The 16295-nt window shown below is 43.7% G+C and overlaps 1 protein-coding gene across 1 annotated transcript in view; it reads left to right on the plus strand.

The window, feature by feature from the left end:
• Nucleotides 1-8219: 8219 nt before the first annotated feature.
• Nucleotides 8220-16295, plus strand: part of wnt3a (wingless-type MMTV integration site family, member 3A) — a 68439-nt gene continuing 60363 nt past the window's right edge. Inside the window, exon 1 of the mRNA XM_078217030.1 lies at nucleotides 8220-8290. Within this exon, the coding sequence (XP_078073156.1) occupies nucleotides 8220-8290 (71 nt within the window). The remainder of the gene's footprint in view (nucleotides 8291-16295) is intronic.

Genomic DNA, 16295 nt, shown 5'->3' on the forward strand with positions numbered 1-16295 from the left:
CTTTTGGATAAGATGTGAAACTGAAGCCCTGACTGATTTGTCAGCTGAATGTAAAACTATTGAAGAGGTGAAGGATAATTTTCCGTAGTGTCATGGCCACCATTTTCCCTGAATTACACCAAATGGTTATTTATTATTTACCTCACTCTTGTTTGTGGGATCTTACTTTGTGCAAATTTGTTGTTATGCTTTGTACGTTACAAGTGACTGGGCTTCAAAACTTAATTAGCTATGAAGCACTTTGGGGCGTTCTGAGGACATGAAAGATGCTATATAAATGCAAGCTCTTTCATCCATTAAAATTCACAGGCTTTGTTTGAAAGGTGAAAGGCTAATAGCAAACCTGTAAAATGCTAAGAGTTTTAATCATGAGCTAAGCTTGACTCCCTCGAAAGTTCTGGTTTAATTTTTGAATTATTTTTTCTGGAAGATCAGAAAAGGGGAGAAAAAGGGAAGTCAAACTCTGAAACTGCAATGATAGGAGTTGAGGGGTGGCACGGTGGCACAGTGGTTAACACTGCGGCCTCACAGCGCCCGGGACCCATGTTCGATTCCTGGCTTGGGTCACTGTCTGTGTGGAGTTTGTACATTCTCCCTGCGTGGGTTTCCTCCGGGTGCTCTGATTTCCTCCTTGGTGCAGACTCGATGGGCCGAATGGCCTCCCTCTGCACTGTAGGATTCTATGAACTCATGCTTCCTGCATTATGAATGCAGATCTCTGGATTACCAGTTGTGGAATAGAACCACTGAACTACTTTATCCCGTACAGATTTTTTTTTGTATTTTTATTCCAATTCAATCAAATCAAGTCCAATTCAGACTCTCAACAAGTTGAGACATTCCCGATCCAAGCTGACAAGACAGGGCTCTCACCTCCTGTCTCGGGCTTGATCTACATGATCCAAGCTGATTGGAGTAGGCATAGCTCCTCCTCCAAGGCTTGATCTCATTTGCATCTTAGCCAAAAGGCCGAGATGCCGCTTTTAATAATTGCTTCAAATGAAGCTAAAATGTAACCTAATGACTTCAACCAAGCACAGCATGTCGATACTACACTTGATTTTAGCCAAAAGGCGTACAGGTTAACACTCAGATCATCAGATAACTTGAATTGAGAACATTTCATGATGGAATCACAGAATCTACAGCATAGAAGGAGGCCTTTTGGACCAGATTACCTGTTTTAGCTTTTTGACAGGGCTATCAATTTAATCTCATTCTTTGGGCAAAATTTTCCCAGCTCAGTGGAGGTGGCATTGGAGCAGCGTGGGGAGAGTAAGTGGGAAACTTTAAAAATGCATTGAACCAGATCCGCGATGTGTCCTCACGTCCTTGCACTTTTCCTGGAGGTAGTTTTGCAGAAGCGAAGGCAACCTAGCTGTCAGCAGCTAGAATTCAAATTAGGCATTTAATGAGCCAGTTAACACTGATTTGAATCACAGCTATGCAATCTTCCAATTCCGTGTCAATTGGGCACCACAGGGACTGGGGTGCGTTATCAACCCTTCTAATCATCTTTTGATTTAATGTTGTAAGTTTGATTTGCGATTTGTTTTTGTTTTGGGCGGTTCCCCTTTAAGGGACTGCCCCTTGTGTCTCGTCCCTCAGTTTGTTTCTTTAGTTTAATATTTTAAACTCAAAAGAGTTGCAATCTTCCAAGCATGTGTGGGCCCCCTGCTGTATCAGCACAACAGCAACTTTGGAGCAGGGAGCTGCTGAAGGATGTTAAATGTACACCTGCAAAGCCTGGCAAGCCCAATGTCTTCCTAGCTCAGAGGCCTGCTCTAGCACCGGGATGTCCTGCAGATGGATGTATCTAGCGGTGCTGTGACTGATGCAGTGGTAGTCACTCCCATGGTAGAGATAGAATCCCTGTTGAGCTCTCGCTGATGTGGAGATACCGGCATTGGACTGGGGTAAATACAGTAAGAAGTTTAACAACTTTTCATCTCAGGTGAAGAAGGGGCTTAAGACTCCGAAAGCTTGTGTGGCTTTTGCTACCAAATAAACCTGTTGGACTTTAACCTGGTGTTGTTAAACTTCTTACTGAGCTCTCGCTGCTCAGACCTTAGCAGTTTACTTTTCCTTATTCTTTCGTGAGATGTGGGCATCACTAGCAAGGCCAGCATTTGTTGTCTATCCCTGTTGATCTGAGTGGCTTGCTCGCCCGTTTTAGAGGACAGCTAACAGCTGTGGATCTGAAGTCACATGTAGGCCAGACCAGGTGAAGACAGCAGATTTCCTTCCCTCAAGTACATTCATGAGTCAGGTGAGTTTTAATGCAATCGATTATAGTTTTGTGGTTTTCGTTACCGAGTCTAGTTTTCAATTCCAGACTAATTAGTTGAATTTAAATTCCACCAGGCTGTAGTGGGATTTGAACCCTTGTCGCCAGAGCATTAGCCTGAGCCTCTGGATTGCTAGTCCAGTGACATTACCATTGAGCCTTTATCTTCCCTTAAGCGTACTCTCACTGTTGAGACATTGAAGGCTGTTGACTGATCTAACAATGTTCTGTGAGTATCATTCACCCACCCCCAGAAGCCAATCATTGTCCCAAATTGGATAGTAAAGGCAGCCCTGTTAATTGGCTGTCTCCGAAAGATTACACCATGGGTGCACTTGGGGTTGGCACCCAGAAATCATGGAATCACAAAATTGTTATGGTGCTGAAGGAGGCCATTTGGCCCATTGGGTCTGCACCAGCCCTTCAAACGAGCATCATGACTTAGTGCCATTCCCGTGTCTTTTTCTCATACCCCTGCACATTGTTTCTATTCAAGTAACCATCTTGAATGCCTCGATTGATCCTCCCTCCACCAAACTGATGTGAGTTTTTTCTCACATCACATTTGCTTCTTTTGCAAATCACTTTAAGTCTGCACTTCATTCTTCATTCTTTTACGAGCAGGGACAGTTTCACTCTATTGACTCTGTCCAGCCCCCTCCTGATTTTGAACATCTTGAACAAAGGGGATTACAATAGGATGAGGGCAGAGTTGGCTAATGCAGACTGGGAACACAGACTAATCGGTGGGACAGTTGAGGAACAGTGGAGGATTTTTAAGGAGATTTTTCTCTGTACTCAGGAAAAATATATTCCAGTGAAAAAAAAGGGATGTCAGAAAAGGGATAACCAGCCATGGATAACTAAGGAGATGAAGGAGGGTATCAAATTAAAAACCAATGCATACAGAGTAGCCAAGATTAGTGGGGAATTAGAGGATTGGGAAGGCTTTAAAAAGCAACAAAGAACTACTAAGAAAGCAATAAAGAAAGGAAAGATAGAGTATGAAAGTAAACTAGCACAAAGTATAAAAACTGATAGTAAGAGTTTTTACAAATATATAAAAAGGAAAAGATTGGCTAAAGTAAATGTTGGTCCCTTAGAAGATGAGAAGGGGGATTTAATAATGGGAAACGAGGAAATGGCTGAGGCCTTAAACAAGTCTTCACAGTGGAGGACACAAATAGTATACCAAAAATGGACGGTCATGGGACTGTAGGGGGTGAGGACCTTAAAACGGTCACTATTACGAAAGAGGTAATGCTGGGTAGGCTAATGGGGCTAAAGGTAGACAAGTCCCCTGGTCCGGATGGAATGCATCCCAGGGTACTAAAAGAAACGGCAGAGGCAATAGCAAATGCATTCGTTGTAATTTATCAAAATTTACTGGACTCTAGGGAGGTGCCAGCTGATTGGAAAACAGCTAATATAACGCCACTGTTTAAAAAAGGAGGCAGACAAAAGGCAGGTAATTACAGGCCGGTTAGCTTAACATCTGTAGTTGGGAAAATGCTGGAATCTATCATAAAGGAAGAAATAGCAAGACACCTGGATAAGAATGGTTCAATCAAGCAGACGCAGCATGGATTCAGGAAGGGAAAGTCATGTTTGACTAATTTACTGGAGTTTTTTGAGGAGGTGACGAGTGCGGTTGACAGGGGGGAACTGGTGGAAGTATTGTATTTAGATTTCCAGAAGGCTTTCGATAAGGTGCCTCACAAAAGGTTACTGCAAAAGATAAAGGTGCACGGAGTTGGGGGTAAAGTGTAAGCGTGGATTGAGGATTGGCTATCTAACAGAAAACAGAGAGTAGGTATAAATGGGTGCTTTTCTGGTTGGCAATCCGTGATTAGTGGCGTGCCGCAGGGATTGGTGCTGGGGCCTCAACTATTTACCATATACATAGATGATCTGGAGGAGGGGACCGAGTGTAGGGTAACAAAGTTTGCGGATGACACTAAGATGGGTGGGAAAGCAAATTGCGTGTAAGACACAGAGAGTCTGCAGAGAGATTTGGAAAAGTTAAGTGAGTGGGCGAGGATCTGGCAGATGGAGTATAACATTGGTAAGTGTGAGGTTATCCACTTTGGAAGGAATAATAGGAAAAGGAACTATTATTTAAACGGTGAAAAATTACAACATGCTACTGTGCAGAGGGACCTGGGGGTCCTTGTGCATGAATCACAAAAACACAGTTTGCAGGTGCAGCAGGTGGTCAAGAAGGCAAATGGAATGTTGGCCTTTATCGCGAGAGGGATGGAGTATAAAAGCAGGGAGGTCATGCTGCAACTGTACAAGGTGCTGGTGAGGCCGCACCTAGAGCACTGTGTACAGTTTTGGTCCCCTTATTTAAGAAAGGGTGTATTGGCTTTGGAAGGGGTGCAGAGAAGGTTCACTAGGTTAATTCCAGAGATGAGGGGGTTGGCTTATGAGGAGAGATTGAGTAGACTGGGCCTGTACTCCTTGGAGTTTAGAAGGTTGAGGGGAGATCTTATAGAGACATATAAGATAATGAAGGGGCTAGACAGGGTAGAAACATCGAGATTGTTTCCACTTACAATGGAAACAAGCACTCGGGGGCATAGCCTCAAAATACGGGGGAGTCAATTTAGAACAGAGTTGAGGAGGAACTTCTTCTCCCAGAGGGTAGTGAATCTTTGGAATTCTCTGCCCAATGAAGCAGTAGAGGCTACCTCGTTAAATGTGTTTAAGTCACAGATGGATAGGTTTTTAGCCAGTAAGGAAATTAAGGTTTATGGGGAGCAGGCGGGTAAGTGGAACTGAACCCACTATCAGATCAGCCATCAGAGAAATCAGAGAAATCAGAGAAACCCTACAGTACAGAAAGAGGCCATTCGGCCCATCGAGTCTGCACTGACCACAATCCCACCCAGGCCCTACCCCCATATCCCTACATATTTTACCCGCTAATCCCTCTAATCTACGCATCCCAGGACACTAAGGGGCAATTTTAACATGGCCAATCAGCCTAACCCGCACATCTTTGGACTGTGAGAGGAAACCGGAGCACCCGGAGGAAACCCACGCAGGCACGAGGAGAATGTGCAAAGTCCACACAGACAGTGACCCAAACCGGGAATCGAACCCAGGTCCCTGGAGCTGTGAAGCAGCAGTGCTAACCACTGTACTACCGTGCCGCCTGCTCCGCCATGATCGTATTGAATGGCGGAGCAGGCTTGAGGGGCCAGATGGCCTACTCCTGCTTCTATTTCTTATGTTCTTATGTTCTTATCTCTATCAAATCTCCTCTTAGCCTTCTTCTTTCCAAGGAGAATAGTCCCAACCTCTCCAATCTATCCTCATATCTGAAGTTTCTCATCCTTGGAAACACTCTTGTAAACCTCTTCTGCACTCTTTTTAATGTGTCCTGACAACCAGAACTGTATACAATATTCCAGTTGAGGTCTAACTAGTTTCTTGTGTAAGTTCAGCATAATCTCCTTGCTCTTGTATTCAATGCTCCATTAATAAAGCCCAGAATACTATATGTTTTATGAACAGCTCTCTCCACCCGTCCTGCCACCTTCAATGATCTATGCACATATACACCCAGGATCCCCTGATCCTGCACCCCTTAAGAATTTTAACCCCTTATCTGGTGTTTTTTCTCCACGCTCTTCCTACCAAAATGCATCACCTCACAATTCTATGCATTGAACTTCATCTGCCACCTATCTTCCCACTCCACCAACTTGTCTATGTCCTTTTGAAATTCTACACCATCCTCGTCACAGTTTACAATATTTCCAAATGGTCCCAATGTTTGAAATTTTCTAAGTGCAGAAGGTTCCAACCTTGCACATTTTCTAAAGTCCTGCAAATGTCTTGCTGTCAAGTTTTGATCCAATTCCTTTTTGAAAGACATTACTGTACTAAACCATCTTCCACCAGCAGTGAATTCCAGATCACCATTCGTTGCAGGATACAATTTCTCCAGATCTCACTGGTTCTTTTGATGGTCATCTTAAGATGAAGAGAAATCAATTTAAGGGATGAATGCTCCCAGTGCTTATGTTAATTGTCCATTGCAACTCCAGGCATGAGCTGTCCAACCATCAGACAAATTATGTAAATGCTTTTTCCGGGGCATCTGCTGGTCTTTTGCTGTAGTTATAAGGGCTGAGTAGGAGGTTCCCTGAGAAAATCCACTTTCTCCTATCTTGTAATGAAAAGTTTTATGAGAACTTCAAGAATTCCTCCATCTACATTTAGAATGACAAATGTCTATGTAAACCTGTGACACTGCATTTGCTTCATAGAAACATAGAAGTTTTGAGCGGGAGGAGGCCATTTGGCCCTTCGAGCCTGGTCCACCATTCATCATGCCAGTGGTAACACTGGAGTGCCATCCCTAACAAATGGCTGCAAATTTTAGCATGAGAGGCTTAATAGGCAGTGCCTATTATTGATGTGAACAAATGAATTAAAGTGTTAATATAATTAATAATATATTTTGAGTATACAAAAGCATGAGGGACAATAACTCCGTGGTTCATTCACCAACACAATGTCTGAACCAATCAGAGCTGACTTGCTAACTGATCAGCACCCCTTTTCTCATGCAGTATAAATTGTTGTTGCCTTTGAAATTTGGTATTCCTGAATCTGTCCTGACCAGTGCTTTTTTCAGCAATACTGATGTTCTATACCATGAAAGGACTATAAATAATAGTTAGACATTTGATGCTAGAACATTAAAATGACTTTATAAATGACATCCAAATGCCCTGTTTTGATTATGCCCTCAATCAAAGACTATCTTTTTGATGCATTGTGTGTTATATTTCATAAAACCATAGAATCCCTATAGTGCAGAAGGAAGCCATTCAGCCCATCGAGCCTGCACCAACAACAATCCCACCCAGGCCCTATCCCTGTAACCCACATATTTCCCCTACTATTCTCCCTGACACTGAGGGGCAATTTAGCATGGCCAATCAACCTAACCCGTACATCTTTGGAGTGTGGCAGGAAACCAGAGCACCCAGAGGAAACCCACTCAGACATGGGAAGAATGAGACATGTGGCGGGGTGCATATATACACGCCATTAGGACTTTAAGAGAGATATTCATGTTGCCTACATTTTTCAATTATAAATTCAAGTTTAAGTTTATTTATTAGTGTCACAAGTAGGCTTACATTAACACTGCAATGAAGTTAATGTGAAAATCCCCTAGTCACCACACTCTGGCACCTGTTTGGGTACACGGAGGGAGAATCTAGCATGGCCAATGCAGCAAACCAGCTTTCAGACTGTGGGAGGAAACCGGAGAACCCGAAGGAAACCCACGCAGACACGGGGAGAATGTGCAAACTCCACACAGACAGTGACCCCGGGTCCCTGGCGCTGTGAGGCAGCAGTGCTAACCATTGTGCCACCGTATAATAAATCAAGTTAAGGGCTGCTACCCAGAGGACTGAAATATAAAGGATCCCCTTTTCCCAGGCACAAATAAACTCCTCTTTGTTCATTCCCCTTCCCCAGTCGGCAACACCCAGCAATTTGACTGGAATACAGTTCAAGCTGCTAGTAGCCCAGGACAGGCTGTAAATGAGTGCAAAGAGATTTCTTTCCAGCTAGTTGTCTGGTAACGAGCTTTCACCTGATTGACAGTTGCTAACTGTACAATCATCCTGTTCCCTGTGGCAATGTATCCTGATTGGACACCCTTTGTCAACTCTCCTTTTTTTGAGTTAATATTTTGCTCTGGTATAATTTAGTCCCTATTGTTGTATCCTGTGCTTTGCGAATCACTGCTTATCTAGAATTGAGGGGGTTTTGTTTTTTTTCAAATGTTGAATGGGATTTATTGAACGATCGCGAAAAGGATACGACAAAAATAAAATTGGTCCGTTTCAAAGAGCTTTTATCTAAAGAAGAAGATTTTGAAAGCTGACTAGTTGTGGAAATGCGACTCTTTGGATATTACCTGGTTCTACTGAACTTGAAGCAAGTCATGGCAAGTTACCCAGTTTGGTGGTAAGTTGGGGAAAGTTTCTCAACGCTTTTGTTCAAAACTGTTTTTACTTAGGGGTGTATAACTCACTAGATTTTTATAATGCAATATATATATATTTGTGTATATATATATAGAAAGAGAGAGAGAGCGTGTTCTTTAATTCTCAGCATCCTCCAGTTATTTTTGGTTACAGGAACAGAGTATCAGCTGTTGGAGCCGCACACCCCACTCTTTCTTGGGAAAGGGGGAGGGAGGGGGGGTGGGGGTGTAGGGAGAGAAGCGGTGAAGGCAGTAGACGCATTTAGTGCTTTGGACTCACTCTTTTATGCGTGTGTGTGTGTGTGTGTGTGTGTCAGTATGTTGGTTTGTCAGTTGTTCCAACTATTTGCTTGGAGCAAAAAAAGAAAGCAGGTAAGTTCAGATCTGTCGCCCAGGTGAATGAAGTGAGTGCAGAAAGGGAGAACGGCGAGGTTCTGCTGTGATCATTCTGCAGTGATTTCAAACACATTATTGAACTGGCTGGGGGCGGGTGACACCGGCGGGAGACTCTCTCCAGCTATCGGAGATTGATAACTCTACCCATTGCACTTGGCTGGAGGGACGGTGTGGAGTGATGCTGGGATGGCTCTGAACATGGGAAATCGCGTCCGATGTTCTAAAGTGGGGATGAGGTTGTGTTGGACTGGCCTTGAAAACTGGGTTAAAAGAGGGTGGAGAGTGTGAGCTGGTGTTTAAAGACGGACTAAGAGCCAAAGGGGGAAGAGTCTGGGTCTCCCTCTTGCACTGTCTCTACAGAGGAATTACCTCTCTCTCTCTCGAGACTGGTTAAAATCCAGAGGTATATTTCCATGTTTAATGCTCTTGGTTTTCCTCGTCTTTTATACTGCAAATGTTTTCTCTCTAGATCTATATAGCTCTATGTGTGTGTGCGTTTTGTCCATTTCTCTGAAGGGGAATAGAGCTTTAGATCATTAACTCTGCCCCCCCCCCCCCAACTTACTCTGATATTGCTCTCTCTCAGCTGCCTGGGTCCCCCGTCTCCAACCCTATTCTCTAATTTCCCTCTATATGGCTATTCTTTAATTTTCCCTCCTCGCCAATCGCTGACTTTTTAAATTATCTATATGCTTGTATCTTCTTTCAATATTGATTTCTCGCTCTCTCTCTCTCTATTTCCGCGCTATCGGTTTCCCCCGGACCTTTGCCTTTGACAACCTGCCATGCGCTCTGTCTATTTCAATTGCCACCTAATACTTTTCGGGCAGAGGTGTTGCATTTTTAGTGTTACGGGCAGTGTGAGCCTGAAGGAAAAGTTGCCCTTCAGCACAGTGAGGAACCAGTTTGTCCTTCCTGCGGGAGAGAGGGAGAGAACGGTAGACAGTGAGAGAATGAAAGAAAGAGTAAGGGTGAGACTGAGGCTGGGGAAAGATTCTGATGCACACAGATGTGGAGAGTCACGGGGCGAACAGGAAAGCTACACAGCTGACACAGAAAGAAGGAGACACGCACAGAGATACCCAGAGACACAGGGAGAGAAAGGTGAGGAGATGTGGCTGGCGCACACACATGCTGACACATCTACCGAAACCCAGACACAGTCACACAGATACTTATCCAGTACAGGGAGACACTCAGAGGCACATCTGAGTGCCTAAACGCAAAGATCTTTGCAGACAATTTTCGTTATACCCAGAAATGCACAGCCACACACCATTAAGTGAACGCTGGAGCATGTATGTGAACTCAGACAGATGTACCCAACAGTCACACATTAATGATGTTTCCATTTTACAGATGGGGGTCAGATCCCATCCAGAGCACTAGTTTCACACTTAAGCTCTTGATCAGGAAGAATATATTGGAGAGGGTGAAGGTCAGATTCACTAAAATGCTGACAGCTTCAATTTTATCCTGGCACTGGTGTATTCTCTTGACTTTAGATGATTGTGAGGCAATTTAATATGACATGTTTAAAACAAGACAAGGATTCAGTAGGGGGATGGAAGAAAACCCGCCCCACCCCAAATAAAAATCCATGGTGAGGCCTTAGACCATGTAGACCACTTTCCATTCCTTTGGAAGCTACTGTCAAAAAGGGCAAACATTGGCAACAAGGTGCAACACTGCCTTCAGTGTACCAGCACAGCCTACCTGAAGAGGAGAGTGGACCTCATACCTGGCACCAAACTCATGGTCTACAGAGCTCAAAGACATGGACTATGTACAGCAGGCACCTCAAAATCCCGGAGAAGTACCACCAGCGCTGCCTCTGCTGGATCCTGCAAATCCATTGGCAGGATAGGTGCACCAGTATCAGTGTTCCCACTCAGGCCAATATCCCCATCACTGACCATGTTCAATCAGCTCCACTGGACGGGCCACATCATCCACATGCCTGGCACAAAACTCCTGAAACAAATACTCAACTTGGAGCTTCGAAGCAGCAAGTGAGCCCCAGGAGATCAGAGGAAACACTTCAAGGACAAGTGGAGCATTGGAGAAGGAGCTGAACATCCCGAGCTTCATCGCTGAGGGCAAGCTGAAGCCAAGCGCGATGGCAAAAGGAGCATGCAGCAACCCAGGCAGCCCACCCACCCGCTCCTCCAATTACCATCTGCCCCACCTGTGACAGAGACTGTCTGTCACTCATTAGACTCCTCAGTCATCTAAGAACTCACCATTTATGTGGAAGCAACTCATCCTCGACTCTGAGGGACTGCCGAAGAAGAAGAGAAGGATTCAATAAGGTATATAGAAGCTATTTTCTCTGCTGGTGGAGGGGATCCAGAACAAAATGAATAAAATTACAACATTTAGGTACCAATTTAGGTCACATCTTTCTCACAAAGGATGGTAAAGATTTGGAACTCCCTACCCCAAAAGGCTGCGGAAGCTGCTTTGAAGACTGAGATCTATAGATGTTTTGTTGGGTAATGATATCAAGGGATATGTGCCGGAATTTTACCGCCTCATCCACCCAAGGCTCGTAAGATCCTGCCCAAAGACAATGGAGAATGTCGTTCTGTGAGCCTTACTCACCCCGATTCCGGGGCAGGCAAGTCGGTAAAATCCCGGCAAAGGTGTTTAAATTAAGCTGAAGGACAGATCAACCATAATCTGATGGAATAGTGGACCAGGCACAAGAAGCTGAATGGCCTAGTCTTATTCCTTTGCAGAAGACTGCAATAGAAATGCAAAGTGAGTATATTTCAGTGAAACTGCTGTAGTGCTGTTCACTGTAAGTATGATGGTGTGCTGTCCTACAAAAACACAGAGACACAATGCCCCTATGATCTTCTGACTTATCATTTATATTCCATAACTTTGGCACCTAAATCGTGGCGCAAAGAAATGTCTGTTCGCAGCTGCTGATACTATTGCTAGGGGGCTTTCAGAGTGCACAGTAAGCCATCATTCTATTCTTTGACATTCCATGTTTCTGGAACATTTCTCTTCAATTACCTTTAAAGCTTAAGGAAAAAAACTTGAAACATAAGAGAGAAGATCGATGGAGGGAAGATGTGTTATATTGGTCCTAGTTGGCTTCCCGTGGTCTTGTCTTTGGAAAGTTGGGGGGAAATTTTGTAATATGGAGAGTGAGATTGTGCAGTGTGGTGGCAAATGTATTATTGCCATCAATAAGTTCAATTTAAATGCTGACTTAAAGAACAATAATGAATAAACCATGCAGTAGATTGTAAAGAAAAATTGAAATTAAATGAGTACAATTGAAAATTGAGTTGAACTTGTGCATTAGATGTTCCCAATGTAATTATACAGATTGAGGATATGGATGAGATATCAATGAAAAAATTTGAAAGCCATATAATTACACATTCTACTTGATTTACATTTTTATAATTGCAGCTCTTCAGTACTCATGCTGAGTCAGGTATATACTGTCTTACAACAATAGGAAGCTGTAGTGTGTCACATATGTTGCATAATCAGGAGAGTGATTCACAGTGACTGAATGTCAAATTACTTTTTTTAGTGGCTGTAGGTGGGATATTTCCTGCTACTTTAGAAATCAAATTCCATGGCTCAGGCCACTATTCTGTGAAAACCATATATGAGTGACCTTTCTCTTTTCATGTAGAATTCTTCATGAGCAGGTTTTTAAAGTTTATCCCAGCTTTAAAGCCAAGCATAGGTAGCCAGGTCATTTGCAAAGTGTACCAGATTGGGCGGCACGGTGGCACAGTGGTTGACACTGCTACCTCACAGCGCCAGGGACCTGGGTTCAATTCCCAGCTTGGGTCACTGTCTGTGAGGAGTTTGCACGTTCTCCCTGTGTCTGTGTGAGTTTCCTCCGGGTGCTCCGATTTCCTCCCAGCAGTCTGAAAGACGTGCTGGTTAGGTGCATTGACCCGAAAAGGCGCCGGAGTGTGGCGACGAGGGGAATTTCACAGTAACTTCATTGCAGTGTTAATGTAAGCCTTACTTGTGACTAATAAATAAACTTTAATACTGGAGAACAGCACAGGGACAGTGAGAGGTTAGTACCTTTACAATTTGGTCTAACTGAGGTGGGGATTCCTTGAATTTTGTGATACTGGGGTGGAAGTTGGCAGAATAGAGAGTAATTCAGCAGGTTGACACAAGTATAAGGCCAACCTAGGGTTTGGCAGAACCAAGGGTAGGAATTTGGGTTTGACTGACTGGTGGATTCTTAGCTTTTGTCAACAGTTGGGCGGAGCAGGGTTTGCATCTGACAACATGGCTTTGCAAGATTCAAAGAGATTTCTGAGGACTGACTGAAATGTTTTGGTTTCTGGAAAATAAGTAATTACTGTTTTCCTGCAAAAAATAAATGGTTCTAGCTACATAAATAAATATACAGATTGCAGTCTGTTTCTGTCTCTCCAAAACAGTAAATAAACACAGCCAATGCTGTCACTTATTCCTAGAATTTTGCAGCAAATGAGACCCATTTGAATCATAAAATTATAGAATCTTTACAGTGCAAAAGAGGCCATTTGGCCTATTGAGCCTGGACCATCTCTCTGACAGAGTATCCCACCCAGGCCCTCTCTCCCGCCCTATCCCCGTAACCACATACATTTTCCATGACTAATCCATCTAACCTACATATCTTGGTACACTAAGGGGACAATTTAGCATGGCCAATCCACCTAACCTGAACATCTTTGGACTGTGGGAGGAAACCGGAGCACTCAGAGGAAATCCACGCAGACTCGGGGAGAATGTATAAACTTCACACAGACAGTCACCCAAGGCTGGAATTGAGCCCAGGTCCCTGGCGCTGTGAGGCAGTAGTGTTAACCACTGTGTCACCGTGCTGTCTATTTGCCCATGGTGACTTTGCTAGCTCTCTGATGAGTTGCGCATTTAGTTGTTTTCCTCTGCTTACTGCGTCAGCATTCATTTTACAAATAACTGTCCACTTCACTTTGAAAAGCCAATTGTCAATCGCTTGTGCCTTTGCACAGAGTTAATTATTTTCTTTCAGTGTTTAGAACATAAGAACATAAGAAATAGGAGCAGGAGTAGGCCATCTGGCCCTTCGAGCCTGCCCCGCCATTCAACAAGATCATGGCTGATCTGAAGCGAATCAGTTCCACTTACCCGCCTGCTCCCCATATCCCCTAATTCCCTTATCGATCAGAAAACTATCTACCCGTGATTTAAACATATTCAACGAGGAAGCCTCCACCACTTCAATGGGCAGAGAATTCCAGAGATTCACTACCCTCTGAGAGAAGAAGTTCCCCCTCAACTCTGTTCTGAACCGGCCCCCCCTTATTTTGAGGCTGTGCCCTCTAGTTCTGGTTTCCCTTCTAAGTGGAAAGAATCTCTCCACCTCTACCCTATCCAGCCCCTTCATTATCTTATATGTCTCTATAAGATCACCCCTTATCCTTCTAAACTCCAACGAGTACAGACCCAATCTGTTTAATCTCTCCTCATAAGCTACACCCCTCATCTCCGGTATCAACCTGGTGAACCTTCTCTGCACTCCCTCCAAGGCCAATATATCCTTTCGCAAATAAGGGGACCAAAACTGCACACAGTACTCCAGTTGCGGCCTCACCAGTGCCTTGTACAGTTGCAGCAAGACCTCCCTGCTTTTATATTCTATCCCCCTCGCGATAAAGGCCAACATTCCATTCGCCTTCTTGATCACCTGCTGCACCCGCAGACTGAGTTTTTGCGATTCATGCACAAGGACCCCCAGGTCCCTCTGCACAGTTGCACGATGTAATTTTTCTCCATTTAAATAATATTCCAATTTACTATTATTTCTTCCAAAGTGGATAACCTCACATTTGCTAACGTTATATTCCATCTGCCAGATCCTCGCCCACTCGCTCAGCCTATCCAAATCTCTCTTTCGATCCTCTTACGCTTTCCGTCTCACTCTTCGGGACCTCTCTCCTCAACTCTTGCGTTTGCTTCTTGCTGTATCTCTCCTTTCTGGTCTGTTGTGGTGCAGTCGAAAATAAACCACTAGATTGCTACTGGTACTGCATTTATGGTGAAGCTTATAAGGAAAACGTGACCCACAGCATTTCCCTTCTTTCCATTCTCCTGGTCTTTCTCTTGTTCCCACAGCCCTCACTTCCATTGGACAACATTGTACCTTTTCACCTTCCTATTACTAATTCCCCAACCCCAGCCCTTCCTTTATTCCTATTAAATACCCTTATGTCCTTTCCATTGGAAGACTTGCGCCGGAATTCTACCACCCTGTCCGCCACCGAAACCAGAGCGTGCGAGGGGCGGACAATGGGAAGTTGACCTCGGGTGGGACTTTCTGGTCTTGGGTCGAGCAAGACCTCACAATCCCACCCCGCTATCTACACCTTGTATGCTCCCCTATTTCTTGCACCATCGTGCCCCTATACCATTCAATGGCACTCATCCTCTGCCACCAGAGGCCATTAATCCTAATTTCTGTCCAACACCCTCATACCCTCCTATTTCATTCAAAAAGATTTTGTCTCCTTTCAAAAAAAAGCAAAATAGTAGGGTATGGATTTGTTGTGATCATGATAATTGATGAAATGCAGAGGAAACGAGTTCTCAATCCCACTATGGCAGCATGAAAATTTGAATTAAGTGGTGTACATAAAAATGACCAGGAAGCTTTTAGTTTATCATAAAAATTGTTGCCCTTCCATTTCTGGGTTAATATTTGACTTGAGTCACAAATCAATCTAATTGCTTTTTACCTGCCTTCTGAAATGGCCTCTTAAATCGTCGCGTTCAAGATCAGTATCTTCCCCGTGCAACCAGTTTGATAATAAATGCCAGCCTTGCCAGTGACACCCACATCCCAAAAATGAATTTTTAAAAAAGAATGAGAGTAAACTGTTTATCTTTTTCTCCATTTGTATCCATTCCTGCCTCTCCCTTCGTCAGAAGGCAGAGAGTAGGAGCAGGTATGTTCCTCTGGATCCATAGGAAGGGCTTCTTTAAAAACAAATACACTTCCTGCTGCCTTGGAAAAGCAGCCAACATAATTAAGGACCCCACGCACCCCGGGCATTTTCTCTTCCACCTTCTTCCGTCGGGAAAAAGATACAAAAGTCTGAGGACATGTGCCAACCAACTCAAAAACAGCTTCAGAGTCTTGAATAGACCTATCTCGTAATAAGTTGATTTTTCTCTATACCCTATGACTGTAACAGTACATTCTGCACCCTCTCCTTTTCTTCTCTAAATACACTATGCTTTGTCTGTATAGCACAAGAAACAATACTTCTCACTGCATACTACTACATGTGACTATAATAAATCAAATTAAAGACTGGGGAATTAATAATAGGAAACAAGAAAATAGTAGGAGCACTGAATAAATATTCTGTGTATGTCTTCACTTTGAAATACACAAAACATTCCAAGAATACATGAAAATCAAGACGGAAAAGGGAAGGAGGAATTAAAACAATCACTATCACTAGGGTATTAGGAATCCCATTAGAATTCCTAGCCCTGTTAGCTTACATCCTCACATCTTAAAAGAAGTGGTTGCAGAGATAGTCGATGCATTGGTTGTGA

This window comes from Mustelus asterias, chromosome 7 (genome assembly GCF_964213995.1).
Source record: "Mustelus asterias chromosome 7, sMusAst1.hap1.1, whole genome shotgun sequence".
Lineage (NCBI taxonomy): Eukaryota > Metazoa > Chordata > Chondrichthyes > Carcharhiniformes > Triakidae > Mustelus > Mustelus asterias.